Below are 24,854 nucleotides of genomic sequence, written 5' to 3'. Positions count from 1 at the left end.
GCTAAATTAGTCAAATTCTTATCGAGAAGTTTTAAAAACAATTCAACCAAAAAACCAATTTTAAATAGACTTAGGAATCAAACGAAAAACTGTTACTTATGAATATGTCAAGGATAAGTTGCAAGTTTTATTAAAAAGTTGAGTATTCTAAGTAGCGGAAAAGAGAATAGGAAAATCAGCTTTTTTAGACCTTTGAATTCATATGTCTCGAGGAAAATCTTTGAAACTGATGTCGTTGCCAATTCCCAGTGCAATCTCATTGGACGGAATTATCGTGTCAAAATACTTATTTAGTCGGAGATTAGTGAAGTTTTGGTTTCCTTAGAAGAGGGAAAGCAATCGAGAGAAAAAGTGTTCCCTTATTGTCTAGAAACTTTAGGATTGCTTCAATTTGTGTATTTTGTATTGTTATTCTGTTCATAGAGCTATGAAAGCTTTTCCACTAGAAATGATGAACAAAAAACAAAGCTTTCGTCTTTTAGTATTTCTACAAAATAATAAGTTTTTCAATAGGTATTTTGTGGGATGGTTTTGTTTAGGTAGAAGAAGCTACTGGGGATGGGATGCAAAAAGAAAAACTCATTTCAAAATTATTTAGGCGTGATACCCGATATTATCATTTATACCATAATGCAGGTTCATTAATTGTGCTGCAGTAACAATGTCACCTGATAAATGAAGATCAACATTTTCTCATATAGAAAATAACTTTCACTTTTCTGAAAACAATTCTTATTTCGACCTTTGTGCTGTTCTTTCTTAGAAATTATTTTAAATTACTATTTTTCTTATTATTTATTGAAACTTACTGTTCGTTTTGGGTTTAATTTATCGGTTGATCGTGATTTATTGTAGTTTTACATTTGGAGATTATTTGACTATATTTCTTCAGTGCAGTTCTTTACTTTTCTTTGAGAAATTTCTTTAGCGGAAAAAGTTTTTAAAAATTAATTCCTGTTCGTTTCTAATATTCTTAGTCTTTTTCATTGGTTAAGAAAAGAACATACATTGTATGTTCATACATTCTTTCTCAGTGTATGTAAATATATTGTATGCATGCTAATTTGGCAACTTAGACGCTCTCGCACCCTGTTCATTTAGCTCGGTAGCAAGAGCAGAAGTGGTAATAGTAGTAGCCATGAAAATTTTAACTTAATACCCTCAGTCGTTCTTGAGATATTGCTGAGATGTTTATTGACAACCAGCATGCGCAAAGCGCCCTTGGATTTAGTTTTAGACCAACATAAACTCTCTCTGAAAGTTTTTACTTTATTCCCTATTTTAGTCCTAAGATATCCCGTTTGGATATCTTGATAACCTGGTCTATTTTATACAACCGGGGTGTACCTAAACTATTTTATTTAGTTCAATAGTAGCAGTATCAGTAGTAGCAAATGTGGTATTTGGTAGTAGTAGTAGAAGTAGCAGTAGCAGTAGAAGGGCGGTGGGGGAGAGGTTGTCATCTTTAGAAGTATAGTTAATAGACCTTTTAATTCTGCTGAACAATATTACTCTCTAGAAGTTTTGATTGGATGTATTTCAGAAAAAAGGTGCGTAAGATGGGACTGATCGCCCTCCAATTACTTTTGACTCTTAAGACGGGCACTAGAACTTTTGTTTTCCAAGCGAGTGAGCCCCTATCGAAGTTTCTACAACAACTTCTTCCATACGAAGTGCCTTGGTGAAAAGAAAGAAAGAAAAAAACAAGAGCTAGGAGCTCATGTGGCACTTATGACGAGGTCGGAAGAGCCAAGAGCTCATATGGTATGAGCTCTAGCAAAATTCTAAGAATCGATAGATTGATTTAAAAGGAAAATCAGAGGCTTAATGCCGGTCGGGATTTAAATCAGAAGTTCTGAGACACGAGGCCCTTCTAAATATCGTAATTCATTAAGATCCGATCATCCACTCATAAGTTAAAAATACATCATTTTTTCTAATTTTTCCTGCCTTCAACCCCCCAGATGGTCGAACCGGGGAAAACGATTTTATCAAGTCAATTTGACTCCCCAAAAGAAAGCGAATACAGTCCGGTTACGTCAGTCACATATCTACGACATTTGCTTCTTTTTACCCACCAAGTTTCATCCCGATCTCTCCACTCTAAGCGTTTTCCAAGATATCGAGTTTTCCCCTCCAAATCCCCCCGATGCCACCAGATCTGGTCGGGATTTAAAACAAAAACTCTGAGTCATGAGTTCCTTTTAAATATCAAATTTCATTAAGATCTAGTCACCCGTTCCTAAGTTAAAAATACCTCAATTTTTCTATTCCCCCCCCCCCCCAACTCCCCCAAAGAGAGCGGATTCAGTCCGATTATGCCAATCACGTATCTAGGACTTGTGCTTATTCTTCTCACCAAGTTTCATCCCGATCTCTCTACTCTAAGCATTTTCCAAAATTTCTGGTTTCCAAGATTTCTTTTTCCCCCCTCCAACCCCCTATGTCCCCGGATCCGATTCAAATCGAAAATGGAACATCTAAGACATGATATCTATATATATATATATATATATATATATATATATATATATATATATATATATACTAGCTGTTGAGGTGGCGCTTCGCGCCACCCCAACACCTAGTTGGTGGGGCGCTTCGCGCCCCCCAAGCCCCCCCGCGTGCGTAAGTCGTTACGCGCCATTGTAGTTGTGTCCCTGTGTCCCACCTGTGAATAAAGATAGATTTATGTATGTGTTTCAAACTACGTAAAAATTGCGAATATACAACATTTTTGGCTTTCCCACTACTGGGAGCTTTCCATTTCCAATTGCCAGCAATTGATCTGAAAATGTTTGACCAAAGTCATCGTTTTGCAATCGGACACGCATATTTGTAGTCAATTTTAATATTTTTACGTGTGCCCATAAATTAGAATTTTTCAGGCAAGTATTCATTTCGTCTGCAGGAGTTAAACTACGTAAAAATTGCGAATATACAACATTCTTGGCTTTCCCATTGTCTGTGCATATACAAAGCCGTATGTACTAATAATGACAACATATGCAAACGCTCTTTTTACAAACAAACAAACATGCATACACACAACTCGTTTTTATATAGATAGATAGATAGATAGATAGATACAATACAAATTAACTGCGTAAAACTTGCGAATATACAACATTCTTCGCTGTCCAATTGTCGCTGCATATAAATAGATTGTCAGGTTTACCGACCCTCGAACATGCAACGTACAATTGTCCATGGGAAAAACAATCAGTATTAAGATCTATACCACATTTTTCTAATGATTGACCTTGAGCTTTGTTAATGGTGATTGCAAATGCTAATCGAATTGTGAATTGCAATCTTTTAAATTGAAAAGGCAGATCCGTTGGAATCATGGGAATGCGAGGAATAAGAACAGCCTCACCCTCAAAAGGCCCTGTCAAGATTTTGGCCTCTATTAGGTTTTCCATTGTTTTTTTTTTACGGCAAGTCGCGTGCCATTGCAAAGCTTCGGTGGGTTGATATTTCTTAAAAGTATTATTGGTACGCCTATTTTTAGTTGTAGCACGTGTGGTGGAAACCCTGAAAGATCTATGGAATTTAAAAATTCAGATGGATAATTAACCGCTTCATTTATTATTTTTATAATTTTTTAGAATATTCGGAAATACTTTTTCAATCAATTCATTTTTGGATGTCACTAAATTACAGAAATCAGCAGGTAGTTGTATACGTCCTGAAATTGAGTCTATCGTATCATAAATGTCTTTTTGTTCCGACGTTGACTTGGAAATGTTATTTTGTACATACGACAATAGATCACTCGTACTGTAACTTTGTTCACGATCCAATTCTACACATGTCGAAACAGCAGCGATACGGTTAGGTGAAGGCATTCCCAAATCCTGAAGAGGTTTGTTTGCCATACGTACGCACAAATCTTCTATAATAACTAAAGTGTAGTTATAAATTTCTGATGTAAAATCAAAAGTCATATCTGACGTCTCTAACTGTTTTCGATGGAGTATATCTTCGGACATTTTTGACTTATATTTTTCCCATAACTCTGTAGGAGCTGATGGAGAGCAAGTTGTTAAAATGATGCCAAACAATGCACGAATTTGACTTGGGGTTGACGTTTCGCACTCATGGGGAATATGGAACAACCCACTGGTTATCTACTTCGATGGTGGTACCGTTGCCATTGTAGGTTCTTCAGTCATTTTACAATTAGAAATTTCTCTTTCAACGGTCTTCTTACAATTAAAAATTTGTCTTTGAACGATGTTCTTAAATACCTGTGTCCTGGTCGTCATTTATATTCCCTGTGTCCCGGTCGTCATTTGTGTCCCGGTATCCCAGTCTGTAATTTCTCTTTGAGTGTCCCGGTCGTTATTTATATTCCCTCTGTCCCGGTCGTCATTTGTGTCCCGGTCTGTAATTTCTCTTTAGGTGTTTTTTCTTTTTAGTATTTTTTAGTTTTTTACATTTTTTCTTTTTTCAGTTTTCTTTTTCTTCTTTATTTTTCAGCTTCACTATGAAATACATATCGCCGAACCTTTGTTTTTTTTTTAACTAAAATCTGGTAGGCATTGATGACCTTATCCAAGTCAAAATCCCAAACCCAATCATCATCGCTATCATTTTCAGTTTTGATATGTTTTGACTCTCGCTGTCCAGGTGGATCTTCATCTAACTGCGCGGTTTTGCGTTCTTTAGCCTCAAGCCTGTTTCCTTGCTGTTCTTTTGATTCCTCGGCACGCTTTCTTTTCTGACTTTCTCTATCAGCAGCAAGTTTTTCGTCATAGACTCTTTGAGCATCTTCATCGGCTTTTGCCATTGTAAGTTCATCAGTCATTTTAAACTTAAACATTAATAGATTTCTACGTGAACATATATGTCTTAAATATCTTTAATGACGTCACCGTCATAGCAAAAATGACGACAACTAACTTCATGACGTCAGTCAACACAGAAACATGGCGTCACCTGATCCACAGACAGACACACAGACAGACAACTTATTTTTATATATATAGATATATGACGTCAGTATATATATATATAGTCATGTTTGTCGAGTGACGTCATAATAAGGATTGAGCTGTATGCGTCATGAAGTTGTTTGTCGACTGACGTCATGTTTGTCAACTGATGAAATTACATACCGGGACACCGGGACACAAATGACGACCGGGACACAGGGAATATAAATGACGACCGGGAACCTCAAAGAGAAATTACAGACTGGGACACCCGGACACAAATCACGACCGGGACACAGGGAATATAAATGACGACCGGGACATAGGGACACAACTACAACGGGAATGCCGGGGGCACAGGCGGGATATATAAATGACGACCGGGACACAGGGATTGTTCGAATAGAAATTACAGACCGGGACACAAATGACGACCGGGACACCGGGACACAGGGAATATAAATGACGACCGGGACACAGGGAATATAAATGACGACCGGGACACAGGGACACATCATTAGAATAATGAGGTATAGATCTGAATACGGATTGTTTTTCCCATGGACAATTATGTGTTGCATGTTCAAGAGTCAGTAAACCTGACAATCTATTTATATGCACAGACAATGGGACAGCGACGAATTTTGTATATTCGCATGTTTTACGTAGTTAAAAACATATATATATATATATATATATATATATATATATGTATATATATATATATATATATATATATATATATATATATATATATATATATATATATATATATATATATATATATATATATATCTCTATTCACAGGTGGGACACTGGGACACAACTACAATGGCGCGTAACTAATATGGCGCGTAACGACTTACGCGCGCGGGGGGTGTTTGTTGATTGACGAAATTACACACCGGGACATCGGGACACAAATGACGACCGGGACACCGGAACATCTATATATATAAAAATAAGTTGTCTGTGTGTCGAGTGCCGTCATGTCTGTGTGTCGACTGACGTCATGTTTGTTGATTGACGAAATTACACACCGGGACATCGGGACACAAATGACGACCGGGACACTCAAAGAGAAAGCGACCGGGACACAAGGAATGTTCGATTAGCAATCACCATCAACAAGGCACCGGGACACAAATGACGACCGGGACACAGGGAATACAAATGACGACAGACCGGGACACCGGAACACAAATGACACCGCGACACTCAAAGAGAAATTACAGACTGGGACACTGGGACACAAATGACGACCGGGACACAAATGACGACCGGGACACAGGGAAACAACAACAACGGGGACGCCAGGGGGCACAGTGGGATATATAAATGACGATAGGGACACAGGGAATGTTCGATTAGCAATCACCATCAACAAAGCTTAAGGGCAATCATTAGAATAACGAGGTATTGATCTGAATACAGATTGTTTTTCCCATGGACAATTATATGTTGCATGTTCAAGAGCCGGTAAACCTGGTAATCTATTTATATGCACAGACAATGGGACAGCCAAGAATGTTGTACATTCGCAAGTTTTACGTAGTTAAAAATATGTATATATCTATCTATATTTACAGGTGGGACGCAGGGACACAACTACAATGGCGCGTAACTAATATGGCGCGTAACGACTTGCGCGCGCGGGGGGGCTTGGGGGGGTGGCGAAGCGCTCCGACCAACTAGGTGTTGGGGTGGCGCGATGCGCCACCCCAACAACTAGTATAAATATATATATATACTATATATACTATACTAGCTGTTGGGGTGGCTCTTTGCGCCACCCCAAGACCTAGTTGGTGGGAGGCTTCGCGCCCCCCAAGCCCCCCCGCGCGCGTAAGTCGTTACGCGCCATATTAGTTACGCGCCATTGTAGTTGTGTCCCTGTGTCCCACCTGTGAATATAAATAGATTTATATATGTGTTTCAAACTACGTAAAAATTGCGAATATACAACATTCTTGGCTTTCCCATAGTCTGTCCATATACAAAGCCATATGTACTAATAATGACGTCATATGCAAACGCTCTTTTTACAAACAAACAAACATGCATACACACAACTCGTTTTTATATAGATAGATAGATAGATAGATAGATACAATACAAATTAACTACGTAAAACTTGTGAATATACAACAGTTTTCGCTGTCCCATTGTCTGTGCGTATAAATAGATTGTCAGGTTTACCGACCCTCAAAGATGCAACATACAATTGTACATTGGTAAAGCAATCTGTATTAAGATCTATACCGCATTTTTCTAGTGATTGCCCTTGAGCTTTGTTGATGGTGGTTGCAAATGCTAATCGAATTGGGAATTGCAATCTTTTAAATTGAAAAAGCAGATCCGTTGGAATCATGGGAATGCGAGGAATAAGAACAGCCTCACCCTCATAAGGCCCTGTCAAGATTGTGGCCTCTATTAGGTTTTCCATTGTTTTTTTTTTACGGCAAGTCGCGTGCCATTGCAAAGCTTTGGTGGGTTGATATTTCTTAAAAGTATTATTGGTACGCCTATTTTTAGTTGTAGCACGTGTGGTGGAAACCCTGAAGGATCTATGGAATTTAAAAATTCAGATGGATAATTAACCGCTTCATTTGGTTCAACGACGAATTGGTGAAACAATTCACGGCATTTTAAAATATAATTTTCTTCATCCTGCCGAATCATTAGTCTATAGGAATAATAATGCATTGCACTGCATTTCTTATTCATTTCTTTGTTAGTGGCTGGATTCATCAATTTAATATTAAAGTGATAGCCGTCGGCTCCATCCCAAAAAATGATAGGATATTGTAGGGCATCGTAGCATCGATGAGTTTCAGCAATTCTTAACAACTGAGCGTTTCGCGTATGAAGAATAATATCTCGAGGTAAAAACTGATCATCGACCATAACGATTGCCACTTCGTCGATAGTTGGAGCATTGTATCTACGCACATGTTGGCCAGGAGGCGTTTTGTCAAAAATGATAGGATATTGTAGGGCATCGTAGCATCGATGAGTTTCAGCAATTCTTAACAACTGAGCGTTTCGCTTATGAAGAATAATATCTCGAGGTAAAAACTGATCACCGACCATAACGATTGCCACTTCGTCGATAGTTGGAGCATTGTATCTACGCACATGTTGGCCAGGAGGCGTTTTGTCAGCGGAAATAACAATTTTGTGCGTATCAGTAGGCATCAAATCGATGGCTGTTTTGAACAGACGCACTAAATTATTATTTTCGTGGAAAAGATGTTGCAATTGGGAAACGATTGTCCTTTCAACGTTGGGAGAAATTTCGCAACGTGCATTCAATTCAGAATTTCTATCACTGATGAAGTACAATTGTAAAAATTTATGATTCTCGCCTGAGAATGGTAGAAGGGACCCTGCTCTATGATAAATTTGCCCTTTTACTTTGAAAGTAGACATAAATTGATCTGGATTTTCGATTTGGGCTCCAAACGACGTCATTTGGAAACATGAGTTGTATTTTCTGATTTTTGACAAAAAACGCTTAGATTCTGACGTAGTTCCAGTAAGGAAATTCTTCAATGGCTCTGGTGGTGCAGCCAATAGAGGAAGTTTAACTTTTCCTGTGGCGCAACACATTCCCATTGTTTCACCATTGAATTTCAAGGCCTTGCAATAGGGACAAATTTTAGACATTGTCCCGATTTGAACACATCTACTCAAGCTATAATCATCGACTGGGTTGTACCTGAATGCCAGGCGATAACTTTCAGGTTGCTCTGATTCCTCGGCACGCTTTCTTTTCTTACTTTCTCTATCAGCAGCAAGCCTGATTTCTTGCTGTTCTTGTGATTCCTCGGCACGCTTTCTTTTCTTACTTTCTCTATCAGCAGCAAGCCTGATTTCTTGCTGTTCTTGTAATTCTTCGGCATGCCTTCTTTTTTCCCTTTCTCTTTTAGCAGCAAGTCTGCTTCCGCGTTGCTCTGGTAGTTCCTCGGCACGCTTTCTGTTCTTTCTTTCTCTATCAGCCTCAAGCCTGTTTCCTTGCTGTTCTTTTGATTCCTCGTCACGCTTTCTGTTCTTTCTTTCTCTATCAGCCTCAAGCCTGTTTCCTTGCTGTTCTTTTGATTCCTCGGCACGCCTTCTTTTTTCACTTTCTCTTTTAGCAGCAAGTCTGCTTTCGCGTTGCTCTGGTAGTTCCTCGGCACGCTTTCTTTTCTGACTTTCTCTATCAGCAGCAAGTTTTTTGGCATAGACTCTTTGAGCATCTTCATCGGCTTTTGCCATTGTAAGTTCATCAGTCATTGTAGACTTAAACATTAATAGATTTCTACGTGAACATATGTCTAAAATATCTTGAATGACGTCACCGTCAAAGCAAAAATGACGACAACTAATTTCATGACGTCAGTCAACACAGAAACATGACGTCACCTGATCCACAGACAGACACACAGACAGACAACTTATTTTTATATATATAGATATATATATATAAAAAACTAAAAAAACTAAAAAAGAAAAAAATAAAAAAAGGAAAAAATTGAAAAATAAAGGAGAAAAACAAAACTAAAAAAAATAAAAATAAAAAAAAACCAAAAAGGTAAAAACTACAAAAAAAACTAAAAAGAAAAAGAAAAAAACTAAAAAAACTAAAAACAAAATAAGGGGAAAAACACAAAAATTTATTTCATCATATACCAATTCAAAAACGAATGTATATACAGACCGGGACACCGGGACACAAATGACGACCGGGACACAGGGAATATAAATGACGACCGGGACACAGGGACACAACTACAACGGGGACGCCGGGGGCACAGGGGGATATGATAAAAGACGACGGGGACACATGGAATGTTCGATTAGCAATCACCACCAACAAAGCTCAAGGGCAATCATTAGAATCATGAGGTATAACTAAAAATAAACTAAAATAAGGTAAAAAACTAAAAAAAGACCAATTCAAAAACGAATGTATATACAGACTGGGACATCGGGACACAAATGACGACCGGGACACCGGGATACAGGGAATATAAATGACGACCCGGACACTCAAAGAGAAATTACAGACTGGGACACCGGGACACAAATAACGACCGGGACACAGGGAATATAAATGACGACCGGGACACAGGGACACAACTACAACGGGGACGCCGGGGGGCATAGGGGGATATATAAATGACGACGGCGACACAGGGAATGTTCGATTAGCAATCACCATCAACAAAGCTCAAGGGCAATCATTAGAATCGTGAGGTATAGATCTGAATACGGATTGTTTTTCCCATGGACAATTATATGTTGCATGTTCAAAAGTCGGTAAACCTGACAATCTATTTATATGCACAGACAATGGGACATCGAAGAATGTTGTATATTCGCAAGTTTTACGTAGTTAAAAACATATATATACATATATATATATATATATATATATATATATATATATATATATATATATATATATATATATATATATATATATATATATATATATATATATATATATATATATATATGCCCCCACCAACTAGGTGTTGGGGTGGTGCGAAGTCCCCCCCCACAGCTAGTATATATATATAAATAAGTTGTTTGTGTGTTATGTCTGTCTGTCTGTCTGTCTGTCTGTCCGCATATGATGTCTGAATTATTTCATCATATACCAATTCAAAAACGAAAGTATACAAGCTGATGTAGCTGAGTTGGTAACGCGGTATGTTCCAGGTTCTAGGTTCGAGAGGTTCCAGGTTCAAACCTTACAAAAAAAAACAAAAAAAAATAAAAAAGCTAAAAAACGTAAAAAAAGGTAAAAAACTAAAACCTAAAAAAGAAAAAAAACTAAAAACTAATAAAAATAACTAAAAAAAGGGTAAAAACTACAAAACAAACCAAAAACTAAAAAAACTAAAAAAGGTAAAAAACTAAAAAAGAAAAAAAACTAAAAAAAGAAAAAACTGAAAAATAAAGGAGAAAAAGAAAACTAAAAAAATAAGAATAAAAATAAAAAACTAAAAAAAGGGTAAAAACTACAAAAAAAAAAACTAATAAGAAAAAAGAAAAAATGACTACGGGGACACAGAGAAGGTCCGAGGTTCTAGGTCCGAGAGGTTCCAGGTTCGAATGCAAAAGAAGAAAAAAAACTAAAAAAGAAAAAAAAACTAAAAAAAGGTAAAAAGAAAAAAAAATCAAAACTAATAAAAAACTGAAAAAGAAAAAAAACTAAAAAAAAGGAAAAAACTGACAATTAAAGGAGAAAAAGAAAACTAAAAAAATAAAAATAAAAAAACTATAAAAGGGGGACACAAATGACGACCGGGACACTGGGACACAGGGAATATAAATGACGACCGGGACACTCAAAGAGAAAATACAAACTGGGACACCAGGACACAAATGACGACCGGGACACAGGGAATATAAATGCTATTTATATGCACAGACAATGGGACAGCGAAGAATGTTGTATATTCGCATGTTTTACGTAGTTAAATATATATATTTATATCTATCTCTATTCACAGGTGGGACACAGGGACACAGCTACAATGGCGCGTAACTAATATGGCGCGTATTATATCTTCTATACATATAAAAATAAGTTGTATTTATTTTTGTGTTGAGGGTATGCATATGACGTCTGAAAAATAAAGAAGAAAAAGAAAACAAACCAAAATGTGAAAACTGGGAATTGCATAAATATTTCGAAATATTTTGACGATAGATTAAAGTAATTCGAAAACCTTAAAACAGATACTTATATCTTGAGGTTTATTATAAATTGTTGTGGTTTAGCAAGCCTGGCACGTGAAGAGGAATTTTTAGTATAGACCTTAAAATGACAGAAGAAACAGCCGAGGAATATGCTCAAATAGTTAATTCGAAGAGAAATTGTAGTATAAATCCTACAATGGCAGAAGAAACAGCCGAGGAATCTGCTCAAAGGGTTAATGCCAAAAGGCTTAAGGCTAAAGAACGCAAACCCGCACAGTTAGATGAAAATCCACCTGGACAGCGAGAGTCAAAACGTAACAAAACTGAAAATGATGGCGATGATGATTGGGTTTGGGATTTTGACTTGGATAAGGTCATCAATGCCTACCAGATTTTAGTTAAAAAAGCAAAGGTTCGGCGATATGTATTTACGTCTGAAAAATAAAGAAGAAAAAGAAAACTGAAAAAAGAAAAATGGTAAAAAACTAAAAAAAAACTAAAAAACTAAAAAAAAGAAAAAAAAAGAAAAAACCTAAAAAGAAAAAACGTAACAAAAATAAAAAAATAAAAAAGGTAAAAAACTAAAAAGAAAAAAAACTAAAAAAGCTAAAAAACTAAAAAAAAAGAAAAACTAAAAAACTGGGAATTGCACAAATATTTCAATTGACAATAGATTAAAGTAATTCGAAAACCTTAAAACAGATACCCGAAATCTTAAGGTTTATTATAAATTGTTGGAGCTTTAGCATGCTTGGCACGTAAAGATTTTTCCAAGTGTCAATGTTAGAATGAACATTGACAAATTGAAGAAAGCAAATCAATAAAAAGAAGAAACTAAAAAAAAGAAAAAAGAAAAAAACTAAAAAAAGAAAAAACTAAAAAAAAGAAACTGTATTTATATATATATATATATATATATATATATATAAATAAGTTGTATATATGCATGTTTGTTTGTTTGTGGGTTTGCATTTGACGTCATCATAAGTATATAAGGCTTTGTATATGAGGTCATTATAAGACGACACTACAGACCGGGACACCGGGACACACTTAAATTACTAGTTGACGTACTTAGCCTGTCCTAGCGTGTGATACACGACGTCAAGTGACGATAATTTCAAAGAATATAAAAAAGCTTTTTATTTTATACACATGACCCTTGTGTTTCAGGAGTCGCTATTAAAGAATCAGAACAAAAAGTCAAACTTCAGCGTAAAGAGTGAAGTAATGAGGATTGAGTAATCCCCTTCATATACGGAATAATTCATGTTATTTTTAAGTTTTAATGTTGCTCCTCACTTTCAGTTGAAAAAGCTTGTTTTTGAAATTTCAGTTCTGACTGTTTTCAAATTCATGCCAGAAAAAATCCATTGCCTCCTCCCCGTGTAACATTTCTCCTGGAAAATGCCCCCCCTTAAACTTTTTTCTCCACGAAAAAATTCTTCCGCAGAAAATTACCCCCCAAAACTCCTTAAATTTCCCAGTAACGAATACTATATGTGGACAATATGGGTAAATTGCGTAACTTACTACCCTTTCCCCAGGAACCATGGAGAGTCTAGTAATTACCAAAAGTGTAGTTATTGAGCCTTTCAACTAGCCTACCGAATTAAAAGGCTGTATTAAAATCTCGATCTGGGCGTGGGGGGAGGTTAGATGCCCTTCAATCTTTTTGGTCACTTGAAATGGACGCTAGAACTTTTGATCTTCATTTGAATGAGCTCTATCCCGATCTTTTAGGACCATTGGTTCGATACGATCGCCCCTAAAAAAAGCACGCATCCGTGATCTTACAAATTTCTACATTTTTGTAGATAGGAGCTTGAAACATCTGCAGTTGGGTTTTCTGATACTTTGAGTGTGATGGTGAGATTTTCGTTAAGATCGCTTGAATTTTTGGGAGCATTTCCGCCCTTTCTTGAAAATCAGGTTAATTTTCTCAGTACATGTAGCTTTTGATTGCTAACATTAAACACAATGAGCTTTATATATTGAAAATTAGAATAAAAAGCCAATTCTTTTGATAATTAAATAAAAAAAAAACAATTTTTTCATCTTAAAGTAAGGAGAAACACTAAAACTTAAAACGAGCAGAAATTATTTCGTGTATGAAGGTGTTCACCCCCTCGTCAATACCTCGCTCTTTACGCTAAAGTATTTTTAGTACTTTCAAAAGAATTATTTATTCTAAATAAACAGCCTTTGATATTCAGGGGCCAATCTTAAAGAATTGGAACGAAATTCGAACTTTAGCGCATCCATGATCTTTTTTCTGGCAAAAAATACTTTTAGGGGGTGTTTCCCGCAAAATTTCTCAGGTTCGTAACTTTTGATGGAAAGACTAAACTTAATGAAACATATATATTTAAAGTCAGTATAAAAATTCGATTCTTTTAATATATCTATTGGTATCAAAATTCCGTTTTTTTAGAGTTTCGGTTACTATTGAGCCGGGTCACTCCTTACTTACAGTTCGTTACCACGAACTGTTTGATGTCTATTGTAAGAAAAATTCAGTTTTTTGGAGTGTTGTTTACCATTGGGCCGAGTTCATCCTTACTTTCAACTCGTTACCACGAATGTTTGATACTCCTTCCGTAATAAGTTGGATCTCATATGGAAGCAAAATTGGAACTAATTTAATGAGAACTTTTTGCAATGCCATCTGATCAAAATCTTGTATTTGTCGTTATCATTCGAAGTTCTGTTTGTTTTATTTTCAGTAAGAATATTCTACGTGTATAATTACAATTTCCAAATTGACACGGAAAAGAACAAAATTCTTTTGCCTTTTTTTTTCATTTTGTTTGGCCAAGTTTCCCTTCAAGCAAAATAGTGAGTTAATCCAAAGCTTTTCGTGATAGAAAAGCTGGAGAGAAGGCAATCCAGTTGAAGTGTAGCTTTTTGATTTGAAAGAACAATGCTAGGCTGGCACGGCAAGAGACCGTTGGAGAGAAAGAGAGTTTGCTTTCCCTTCTTGTAAACTTGTTGATACCACAGTAGAAAGAATTTAGAATTGATTTTTTGAAAGCAGTGTTGCAAGCGTCAATAACAATCATGTCTTATATTTTTGTCGAATCAAACAGTTCGTGGTAACGAACTGTAGTAAGGAGCGACCCGGCTCAATAGTAACCAAAACTCTAAAAAATGGAATTTTGATATCAATAGCTACATCAAAAGAATTGCATTTTAATGCTGATTTTAAATATATAAGTTTAATCAAGTTTAGTCATATCCATCAAAAGTTACGAGCCTGAGGAAATTTGCCTTATTTTAGAAAATAGGGGGAAACAACCCCTAAAAGTCATAGAATCTTAACTAAAATCACACGGTCCAATTCAGCGTATCAGAGAACCCTATTGCAGAAGTTTCAAGCTCCTATCTACAAAAATATGGAATTTTGTATTTTTTGCCAGAAGCCAGATCACGGATGCGTGTTTATTTGTTAGTTTTTTTTTCCCAGGGGTGATCGTATCGACCCAATGGTCCTACAATCTTGCCAGAGGGCTCATTCTAAAGGAAATGAAAAGTTATAGTGCCCTTTTTAAGTGACCAAAAAATTGGAGGGCACCTAGGCCCCCTCCCAAGCTAATTATTTTCCCAAAGTCACCACCAAATCAAAATTCTGAGATAGCCATTTTATTCAGCGTAGTGAAAAAACCTTGTAACTATGTCTTTGGGGACGACTTACTCCCCCACAGTCCCCGTGGGAGGGGCCACAAGTCACAAACTTTGACCAGTGCTTACATATAGTAATGGTTATTTGGAAGTTTACAGACGTTTTCAGGGGTATTTTTAGGTTGTGGGGGGGGGGGGGGTTGATAAGAGTGGATATATTAGGGGAACTTCCCTTGGAGGAATTTGTCATGGGGGAAGAAAATTTTCATGAAGGGAGCGCAGGATTTTCTAGCGTTATTAAAAAAAAACAATGAAAAAATAAATATGAAGAATTGTTCTTCATTCGGAAGAAGCTTTAAAAAAAGCAATTTACGGGTCTCACAAACGATAAACGGCCATGCACTCTTTTATCGAAGAAAACGGCCATGCACTTTCTTATCGTATCCTCAGTTTTTCTGTTATTTTCTTTTTATTTTCTTATTTTCTTTTCCGTTATGTTCTTTTTATTTTTTTTAGTTTCTTCTTTTTTTAATTTGTATTCTTTTTCAGTTTTTTCCTCTTTTCTTTAGTTTTTTATTTTTTTTTTAGTTTTTTTAGTTTTCGTCCTTTTTTTCTTTTTCTTTTTTTTACCTTTTAAAGTTTTTTTATTTCTTCCCTCTTTTTTAGTTTTCTTTTTCTTCTTCATTTTTTAGTTTTTTCTCCTTTCTTGGTTTTTCTTTTTATAGTTTTTTTTCTTTTTATTTTTTCTTTCTTTAGTTTCCTATTTTTATAGTTTTTTTCTTTTTTAATTTTTTTTCTTTTTTTTCTTTTTAGTTATTTTTTCTTTTTTAATTTTTTCTTCTTTACACTTTTTTTCTCTTTTAGCTTTTTCAGTTTTTTCTTTTTAGTTTTTCTTACCTTTTTTTTAGTTTTTTTTCTTTTTTTTCTTTTATAACGGTAATAACGTGTAACGGTGTAACGGTAAAGATAGTTTAACAGACGGACATACATATAACTTATTTTGTACTAGCTGTTGGGGTGGCGCTTCGTGCCCCCCAAGCCCCCCCCTGCGCGCATAAGTCGTTACGCGCCATTGTAGTTGTGTCCCTGTGTCCCACCTGTGAATATAGACAGATATATATATACTAGCTGTTGGGGTGGCGCTTCGCGCCACCCCAACACCTAGTTGGTGGGGGCGCTTCGCGCCCCCCCCCCAAGCCCCCCCGCGCGCGTAAGTCGTTACGCGCCATTGTAGTTGTGTCCCTATGTCCCACCTGTGAATATAGATAGATATATTATATATATGTTTTTAACTACGTAAAACTTGCGAATATACAACATTCTTTGCTGTCCCATTGTCTGTGCATATAAATAGATTGTCAGGTTTACCGACTCTTGAACATGCAACATATAATGGTCCATGGGAAAACAATCCGTATTCAGATCTATACCTCATGATTCTAATGATTGCCCTTGAGCTTTGTTGATGGTGATTGCTAATCGACCATTCCCTGTCCCGGTGTCCTGATCGTCATTTATATCCCCCTGTGCCCCCCGGCGTCCCCGTTGTAGTTGTGTCCCTGTGTCCCGGTCGTCATTTATATTTTTTACTTATGTCCTGGTCATTATGGCTTATGTATGGTCATTTATATTCCCTGTGTCCCGGTCGTCATTTGTATCCCGGTGTCCCGGTCTGTATATACATTCGTTTTTTAGTTTTGTTTTTCTCCTTTATTTTTTTCCTTTTTTCTTTTTTTTCTTTTTTAGTTTATTTAGATTTTTAGATTTTTAGTTTTTTTATTAGTTTTTGTTTTTTTTTCTTTTTAGTTTTTTCGTAGTTTTTACCTTCTTTTTAGTTTTTTTAGTTTTTTTTTTTACTTATGTCCTGGTCGTCATTTATACTCCCTGTGTCCCGGTGCTTTGTTGATTGCTAATCGAACATTCCTTTTGTCCCGGTCGCTTTCTCTTTGAGTGTCGTCATTTATTTTTTTCTTTTTTAGTTCTTACCTTTTTTTAGTTTTTTTTAGTTTTTTTTATTTTTTTCTTTTTTAGTTCTTACCTTTTTTTAGTTTTTTTCCTTTTTTTCTTTTTAGTTTTTTATTGGTTTTTACTTTTTTTAGCTTTTTTAGTTTTTTTTTCGTTTTTTCTTTTTACTTTTTTTTTAGTTTTTATCTTTTTTATTTTTTTTATTTTTATTCTTAATTTTATTAGTTTTCTTTTTCTCTTCTATTTTTCAGTTTTTTCCTTTTTTTTAGTTTTTTTTTTAGTTTTTAGTTTTTTTATTTTTTTACCTTTTTTTAGTTTTTTTAGTTTTTTAGCTTTTTTATTTTTTTTTATTAGTTTTTAGTTTTTTTTGTAGTTTTTGCCTTTTTTTAGTTTTTTCAGTTTTTTGTTTAGTTTTTAGTTTTTTACCTTTTTTAGCCTAACCAGGGTTTGAACCTGGGACCTTCATTCTCCGTTCTGACACCCTTTCTCACCGAGTGACTACTCCAGCATGTTCATTTTGGTGTTTTAAATGGTATATTATTAACCAAATTAATGTGTTTTACAATATACTAAGCATCGTCATAACAAAAATGATGGCAACTAATTTCATGACGTCAGCCGAAACATGACGTCACCTGATCCACAGATCCACACACAGACAACTTATTTTTATATATATAGATATATATATGTTTTTAACTACATACAACTTGCGAATATACAACATTCTTCGCTGTCCCATTGTCTGTGCATATAAATAGATTGTCGGGTTTACCGACTCTTGAACATGCAATATATAATTGTCCATGGGAAAAACAACCCGTATTCAGATCTATACCTCATTGTTCTAATGATTGCCCTTGAGCTTTGTTCATGGTGATTGCTAATCGAACATTCCCTATGTCCTCGTCTTCATTCATATATCCCCCTGTGCCCCCCGGCGTCCCCGTTGTAGTTGTGTCCAGGTCGTCATTTATATTCCCTGTGTCCCGGTCGTCATTTGTGTCCCGGTGTTTTTTTCTTTTTAGTTTTTTACCTTTTTTTATTTTTTTCCATTTTTTAAAGTTTTTTTTTAGGTTTTTTCTTTTTTTAGCTTTTTTCGCGCCATATTAGTTACGCGCCATTGTAGTTGCGTCCCTGTGTCCCACCTGTGAATATAGATGGATATATATATATATATATATCTGTTTGTAAAACTTGCGAATATACAACATTCTTCGCTGTCCCATTGTCTGTGCATATCAATAGATTGTCAGGTTTACCGACTCTTGAACATGCAACATATAATTGTCCATGGGAAAAACAATCCGTATTCAGATCTATACCTCATTATTCTAATGATTGCCCTTGAGCTTTGTTATGGTGATTGCTAATCGAACATTCCCTGTGTCCCGATCGTCATTTATATACCCCCCTGTGCCCCCCGGCGTCCCTTTGTAGTTCTGTCCCTGTGTCCCGGTCGTTATTTGTGTCCCGGTGTACCAGTCTGTAATTTCTCTTTGAGTGTCCCGGTGTCCCGGTCTGTAATTTCGTCAGTCGACAAACATGACGTCAGTCGACAAACAACTTCATGACGACATACAGCTCAATCCTTATAATGACGTCAGTCGACAAACATGACGTCAGTCAACACACAAACATGACGCCAGTCAACAGGCAAACAACTTATTTTTATATATATAGATTATTTTTATATATATAGATATATGATACAAAATAATTTTTCAACTACCAGTTTTTGCTTTGTACTTAATATGTCTAACAGTATGATAATAGGTGTGTCTTGGTCTGTCTGTCTGTATGTCTGTGTTTGTCGTCTATCGTCTGCCGTCTGTCTGTCTGCGAAAAGGAGGTGCAGTCTAGGATTGGACAAGCCAGTGGATTAAAATCGACATATAAATTGTTTCAGAGTTTCATGTATGTTTATGCTTTGAAGACTTTTGGCTCTATGATCATAATCTAAATGCTCTCTAATTATATCCCGGGACATTGATTTGAGTGAGTCAGAGTCATTGGAGGCAAGTCTCACTAGTCTCCAAAACCATTTTTTCTTTGCAGGTAGTTTTCCAGTATAATTTAATATTTCATCGAGTCTTTTTTTGTATTTTATTTTATCATCTATTCGTGTTATAAGTGAATAATAAACTGTGTCAGTTTCTAAAAAATGTTTGGCTATGGGAAAACAGCTAACGCGATTATCGTAGATTTCTAACACAATTATCAAGGCTCTTGCGTTTGGATCGGCTCTATTGCTCAATAGCAGGAGACAAATATCCAGTGCGCCTATACGAGCTGCATGATCTAAAGCTGTTTCGTCATAAGAGTTTTTACAGTTAGGGTCAGCTCCATTTTTCAATAGCAGAAGACAAATATCCAGTGCACCTTTAACAACAGCACAATGTAAAGCTGTGTATTTTAGAATGCCATCTCTTATATTTGGGTCGGCTCCATTGCTCAATAGCAGGAGACAAATATCCAGTGCGCCATAAGCAGCTGCATAATGTAAAGCTGTTTCGTCATAAGAGTTTTTACAGTTAGGGTCACTTCCGTTTTTCAGCAGCATTTGACAAATATCATATGTGCCTTTTTTAGCAAAATAATGTAAAATTGGTTCGTAGCAGTACCCGTATTTCACATTTGGGTCGGCACCATTGCTCAGCAGCAGTTGACAAATATTGAGTGTACCTCTTTCAGCAGCATAATGCAAAGTTGTTGTGTTGTACCAGTCACCTTTTATATTAGGGTCGGCTCCATTGCTCAAGAGCAGCTGACAAATATCAAGTGTACCTTTTTTAACAGCATAATGCAAAGCTGTTTCTCCCTCACTATCCATCAGATTCGGGTTTGCCCCATTGCTTAGCAGCAGCTGATAAATACCCAATATGCCCTTTTCAGAAGCATAATGCAAAGCTGTTTTTTCCTCACTATCCTTTAGATTCGGGTTTGCCCCATTGCTTAGTAGCAGCTGACAAATATCAAGTGTACCTTTTTCTGCAGCATAATGCAAAGCTGTTTCTCCCTCACTATCCGTCAGATTCGGGTTTGCCCCATTGCTTAGCAGCAGCTGACAAATACCCAATATGCCCTTTTCAGAAGCATAATGCAAAGCTGTTTTTTCCTCACTATCCTTTAGATTCGGGTTTGCCCCATTGCTTAGTAGCAGCTGACAAATATCAAGTGTACCTTTTTCTGCAGCATAATGCAAAGCTGTTTCTCCCTCACTATCCGTCAGATTCGGGTTTGCCCCATTGCTTAGCAGCAGCTGATAAATACCCAATATGCCCTTTTCAGAAGCATAATGCAAAGCTGTTTTTTCCTCACTATCCTTTAGATTCGGGTTTGCCCCATTGCTTAGTAGCAGCTGACAAATATCAAGTGTACCTTTTTCTGCAGCATAATGCAAAGCTGTTTCTCCCTCACTATCCGTCAGATTCGGGTTTGCCCCATTGCTTAGCAGCAGTTGATAAATACCCAATATGCCCTTTTCAGAAGCATAATGCAAAGCTGTTTTTTCCTCACTATCCTTTAGATTCGGATTTGCCCCATTGCTTAGTAGCAGCTGACAAATATCAAGTGTACCTTTTTCTGCAGCATAATGCAAAGCTGTTTTTTCCTCACTATCCTTTAGATTCGGGTTTGCCCCATTGCTTAGTAGCAGCTGACAAATATCAAGTGTACCTTTTTCTGCAGCATAATGCAAAGCTGTTTCTCCCTCACTATCCGTCAGATTCGGGTTTGCCCCATTGCTTAGCAGCAGTTGATAAATACCCAATATGCCCTTTTCAGAAGCATAATGCAAAGCTGTTTTTTCCTCACTATCCTTTAGATTCGGATTTGCCCCATTGCTTAGCAGCAGCTGACAAATATCAAGTGTACCTTTTTCTGCAGCATAATGCAAAGCTGTTTTTTCCTCACTATCTTTCAGATTGGGGTCTGTCCCATTACTTAGCAGATTTTGGATTATGTTCAGTTTAGTGTCTTCTTTTTTCATGTCTTTTAATAAGGTGTTTATCATATTTGATGTTCTTGAAACTCTGTTAAACGGTATTTTTATATCGTTCTCTTTCTGTAATTCACTTGATACCATATTGTTTCAACATTTGAAGTTCTATCTTTAAAATTACGTGTCGAGTTCTTTAAATCAAACAAAAAAAAAAAAAATTCAAAATTTTCAGTTATTTTTCTGGTTTGAATTTAAAAAATTAATAGTATTGCTCATACCCCATAAATATTTTTGCAGTTTATATACTAACTCTAGCGATTCTGAAATCAAATCAAAAATTTAAAAAAATCACTTTTCAATGGAAATATAAGACAACGGTTATAGAGATACATACTTGGAGCCAAAAAAGTGTGGTTCTAAGAGTCAAATTTGAACTTAGACATTATTTAAAAGTAATTTCAAAATTTTCATGTATTTTTCTGGTTCGAAATTAAAAATTAATATTATTGCTCTAACACAATAAATGTTTTTGCAATTTATATATTAGTTTTAGCAATTCTGAACAGAAAACTAAAATAAAAAAGTTTGAACTTTATTCAGTTGAAATATAAGACAATGGTTATAGAGATGCCCACTTTAGGAGCTAAGCTAAAAAAAGATTGTTCCAGGAGACAATTATAACTTTGAGCTGAGATATTATTTAAAACTAATTTCAAACTTTCCAGATATTTTCTGGTTTCAATTAAAAAATTAATATTAGTGCTCATACACCATAAAGATTTTTACAGCCTATATAATCACTTTAGCGATTCCCAATTGAAGACTAAAAAAAAAAAATAATAGGTTTTTCAATGGAAATAAAAGACAACAATCAGAAATTAAATAAATTTTTCCTTCAACTGAAAGTAAGGAGCGACATTAAAACTTAAAATGAGCAGAAATTATTCTGTATATGAGGGTGCTGCCCTCCCCCCCGAAAAAATTAAAAAGATCATTGCAGTGTTGCTTCTGCATTAAATTTAAATTAAAAACGGGCAAGGTTTAACTAAAAAAAAACAAACAAAGTTTTTAGAGGGAAGTAAAGAGCGAAGTTGAAACTTAAAACGAACAAAAATCAATGCTTCGCAGTGTATCTAACATATATAAATTAAGCTAGTAAAAATAAACCAAATAATCATATTTCCCTATTTTTATAGAAAACATATGTTTATAGGATTATAGAAAACGCTTTGCTGAAAACACAAAACAGTATAGGAGTTTTTGTACAGTAATTTACAGTACAGTAAATTAAGGCAACTTTTTACAGTATACAAATAAAGCGTTTTTTTTTTTTTAGTAACATCAATGTGTGTTTCTTACAATATAAGGTTGTTTATTTCTCACTATTGATATTATAGCTGGTGAGATCAATATGTTACCTGATGAATCAATCCAATATTTCTCTCTGCAGTTCAGTGACTTTGCGGTTATTAGAAAAGTATTTATTTTTATGCTCGTGTTTTTAAGATAATTAATTGCATGCTGAAAGATACTGATATCACTGCTAGTGTAAGACGATGAAAAGTTTTATAGATTATTTTGTTGTTGTCAGGCTACGTACTCTCTTCTAACTCATAAACCATCATTCTTGTTTTTTATACTTGGTTTCTGTGTTTTCAGTAAAGCGATAGTTTTCTATAATCCTACAAACATAAGGAAATATGATTAATTGGTTTATTTTTACTAACTTTTTTTTATATATGTTAGATAGAACTCTGAAGCCTTTATTTTCGTTCGTTTTAAGTTTTAATTTGGCTCTTTACTTTCCTCAAAAAAACTTTTTTTTTTAAATTGACAGCAGGAAGAGACGCAACTTTTCAAATTAAAATATCTTTTTTTCTAGGTTGTTTCTGTAAACTTTCTCACTATAAATTTTTTAGGTTGAAATTAAGTAAGTTTGGCATGGTATCTGATTTCAGTAGCTTTGATATACATATTTAACAATTTGACAAAAAGTGATACTTTTTTGGGAAAAGGTGTTTTAGAATATTTATTTGTTTCAGTAAAAGGCAAGGACTTGCACGATTTGCCAGGATTGTCGACTAATTCGTTCTAAAAAAGCAAGTAAGTTTGGCTTATTCTTACACCAGGAAGGTACTCAGGGGGGCCTTGGGGCTAGGACCTTCAGAAGTTTCTAATTATCCTGAATTTCAAGAACTGTTTATTCAAACCACCATATGAAAAGTTTTTTTTGCTCCACCTAAAAAAAAAATTTCTGCGTATGTGCCTGCCACGGACTACTGTTCAGTAAGTGAACCAAAAATTTACGTTACGGGATTTAAAGTAAATCTTTACAGTAGGAATTTCTCCTATGGACAAATGGGTATTCTCTGGAAACGACACGCGCATCTAAGTAAATCCAAAGACGCTATGTGCACCAAAATTTCAAAAACTCGTTATGACTATAATATCTTGAGAATGGCGTGTGGATTAAGTTGAAAGTTTCATAAGGTGTTGGGGGGGGGGTGTGGCAAGTAGACCTAAATTTTGACGTATGGGTTGAGGCTGTTGTTTGGGTGGGAGGGATGAAAACTTTTTCTTTGATCCATCTAAACTTTCATGAAGTGTTTGGGTGATATTGAATTTCCAACCTTTTTTGGGGGGTTGGATCCCCAATCTTGACTTCCGGGGGAGGGTTCGAAAGAAACGATCTAAAATATATTGGTTCTGACAATTATTGTTCAGCAACAATATATTCCGGGTGAAGTAACGATGTCAACCAAGTAACCGTGTATACTCATTTTATAAAAATAGTGTATCTACATTACCTCAGGAACGGATTAGGGAAGCATGTTGAAACTTTCGGAAATTGTTCGAGGCTAAATGGATCTCAAACTTTGAGTTAGGGGGAGTTATATTAAAAGAAACAATTTACCCAGACTAACAAAATGAAATATCTACAGTATCTCGGAAACGACTCTTGGGATCCAGCTGAAACATTCAGAGTGAGGGCGAGGGGCAAAGGGACTATAAATTTGTTTTTAGAGGGCGGGTATAAGAGAGCTAAAAAGGGCATGAGGTTTTTGCACTATGAACACCACTGGAACTTTAGATCTATTGATGAAAAAAATGTGTGCTAAATCGACAGACAGTATGTGCACCCTGACAATCAAAATAGTATATTTGTAGTATCTTGGGAATGACCAAAAGAATCAAATCAAAACTTAAACGGAGCGTTTGGGGAGGGTTAACAGACTTCTATGTTTAGGGAAATAAGAGTGCCATGTATTTTTGTCTCCTAAGTTGCTTTGCCCGAAACGGAATCAACAGTTTTTGGTCTCTAAGCATTGAAACTTATGTTAGTAAGTTCCTTGTTTCAAGTGACCACTTGTGCAAAGAAAAAACATGAAACAATTTATTTTGTCTGAAAACGAGCAAATAACTTTTTTCCTATTAGCTACGACACTTAATACTTTTGTTCAACACTGTTACTTTGTTTTCCATGTTTTTTATCATTTCAGACCAAAAGACTAAAGATTTCGGGTTTCACAAAAAGGGGCTCTTAAATTTTGCCAGACCAATCGGCTTAAAAAATGCATTAACAAGTTTCGTGGCCAGGTGGACCCTTTGCAGAAAGCCAATTTGAAAATGATCTTGGTTGAATCGATTCCAGATGCTTGAAGATGAGCCCTAATATTATTGTCTTCTCT

General features: G+C 35.7%; 3 protein-coding genes across 6 annotated transcripts in view; 1 reads left to right on the top strand and 2 right to left on the bottom strand.

Moving 5' to 3' along the window:
* LOC136036204 (protein O-mannosyl-transferase Tmtc3-like) overlaps window positions 1-24,854 on the top strand; it is a 261,671-nt gene that overhangs the window by 21,556 nt on the left and 215,261 nt on the right. For 2 of the 4 annotated variants that reach the window (XM_065718292.1, XM_065718293.1), the window contains exon 2: window positions 23,208-23,268. The exons of the other annotated variants lie outside the window; for them this stretch is intronic. The gene's annotated coding sequence lies outside the window, so the exon portion shown is untranslated. The remainder of the gene's footprint in view (window positions 1-23,207; window positions 23,269-24,854) is intronic. 4 annotated transcript variants of the gene reach the window in all.
* The window catches only part of LOC136036202 (nuclear pore complex protein Nup205-like), a 378,694-nt gene that overhangs the window by 157,107 nt on the left and 196,733 nt on the right, over window positions 1-24,854 (bottom strand). The gene's annotated exons all lie outside the window — the stretch shown is intronic.
* Window positions 17,354-21,340, bottom strand: LOC136036207 (putative ankyrin repeat protein RF_0381). Its single transcript, XM_065718301.1, has one exon. The coding sequence runs from the start codon at window positions 21,307-21,309 to the stop codon at window positions 19,105-19,107; it is 2,205 nt and encodes a 734-aa protein (XP_065574373.1). The 5' UTR covers window positions 21,310-21,340; the 3' UTR covers window positions 17,354-19,104.

The sequence above is a fragment of the Artemia franciscana genome, chromosome 15 (genome assembly GCF_032884065.1).
Source record: "Artemia franciscana chromosome 15, ASM3288406v1, whole genome shotgun sequence".
NCBI lineage: Eukaryota > Metazoa > Arthropoda > Branchiopoda > Anostraca > Artemiidae > Artemia > Artemia franciscana.
The sequence above is the reverse complement of the archived record's forward strand: the minus strand, read 5'-3'. Positions and strand labels throughout refer to the sequence as shown.

Bases quoted from the DNA above. Each gene is read 5' to 3' on its own strand.
- LOC136036207 (XM_065718301.1), bottom strand. From the start codon at position 21,309: ATGGTATCAAGTGAATTACAGAAAGAGAACGATATAAAAATACCGTTT.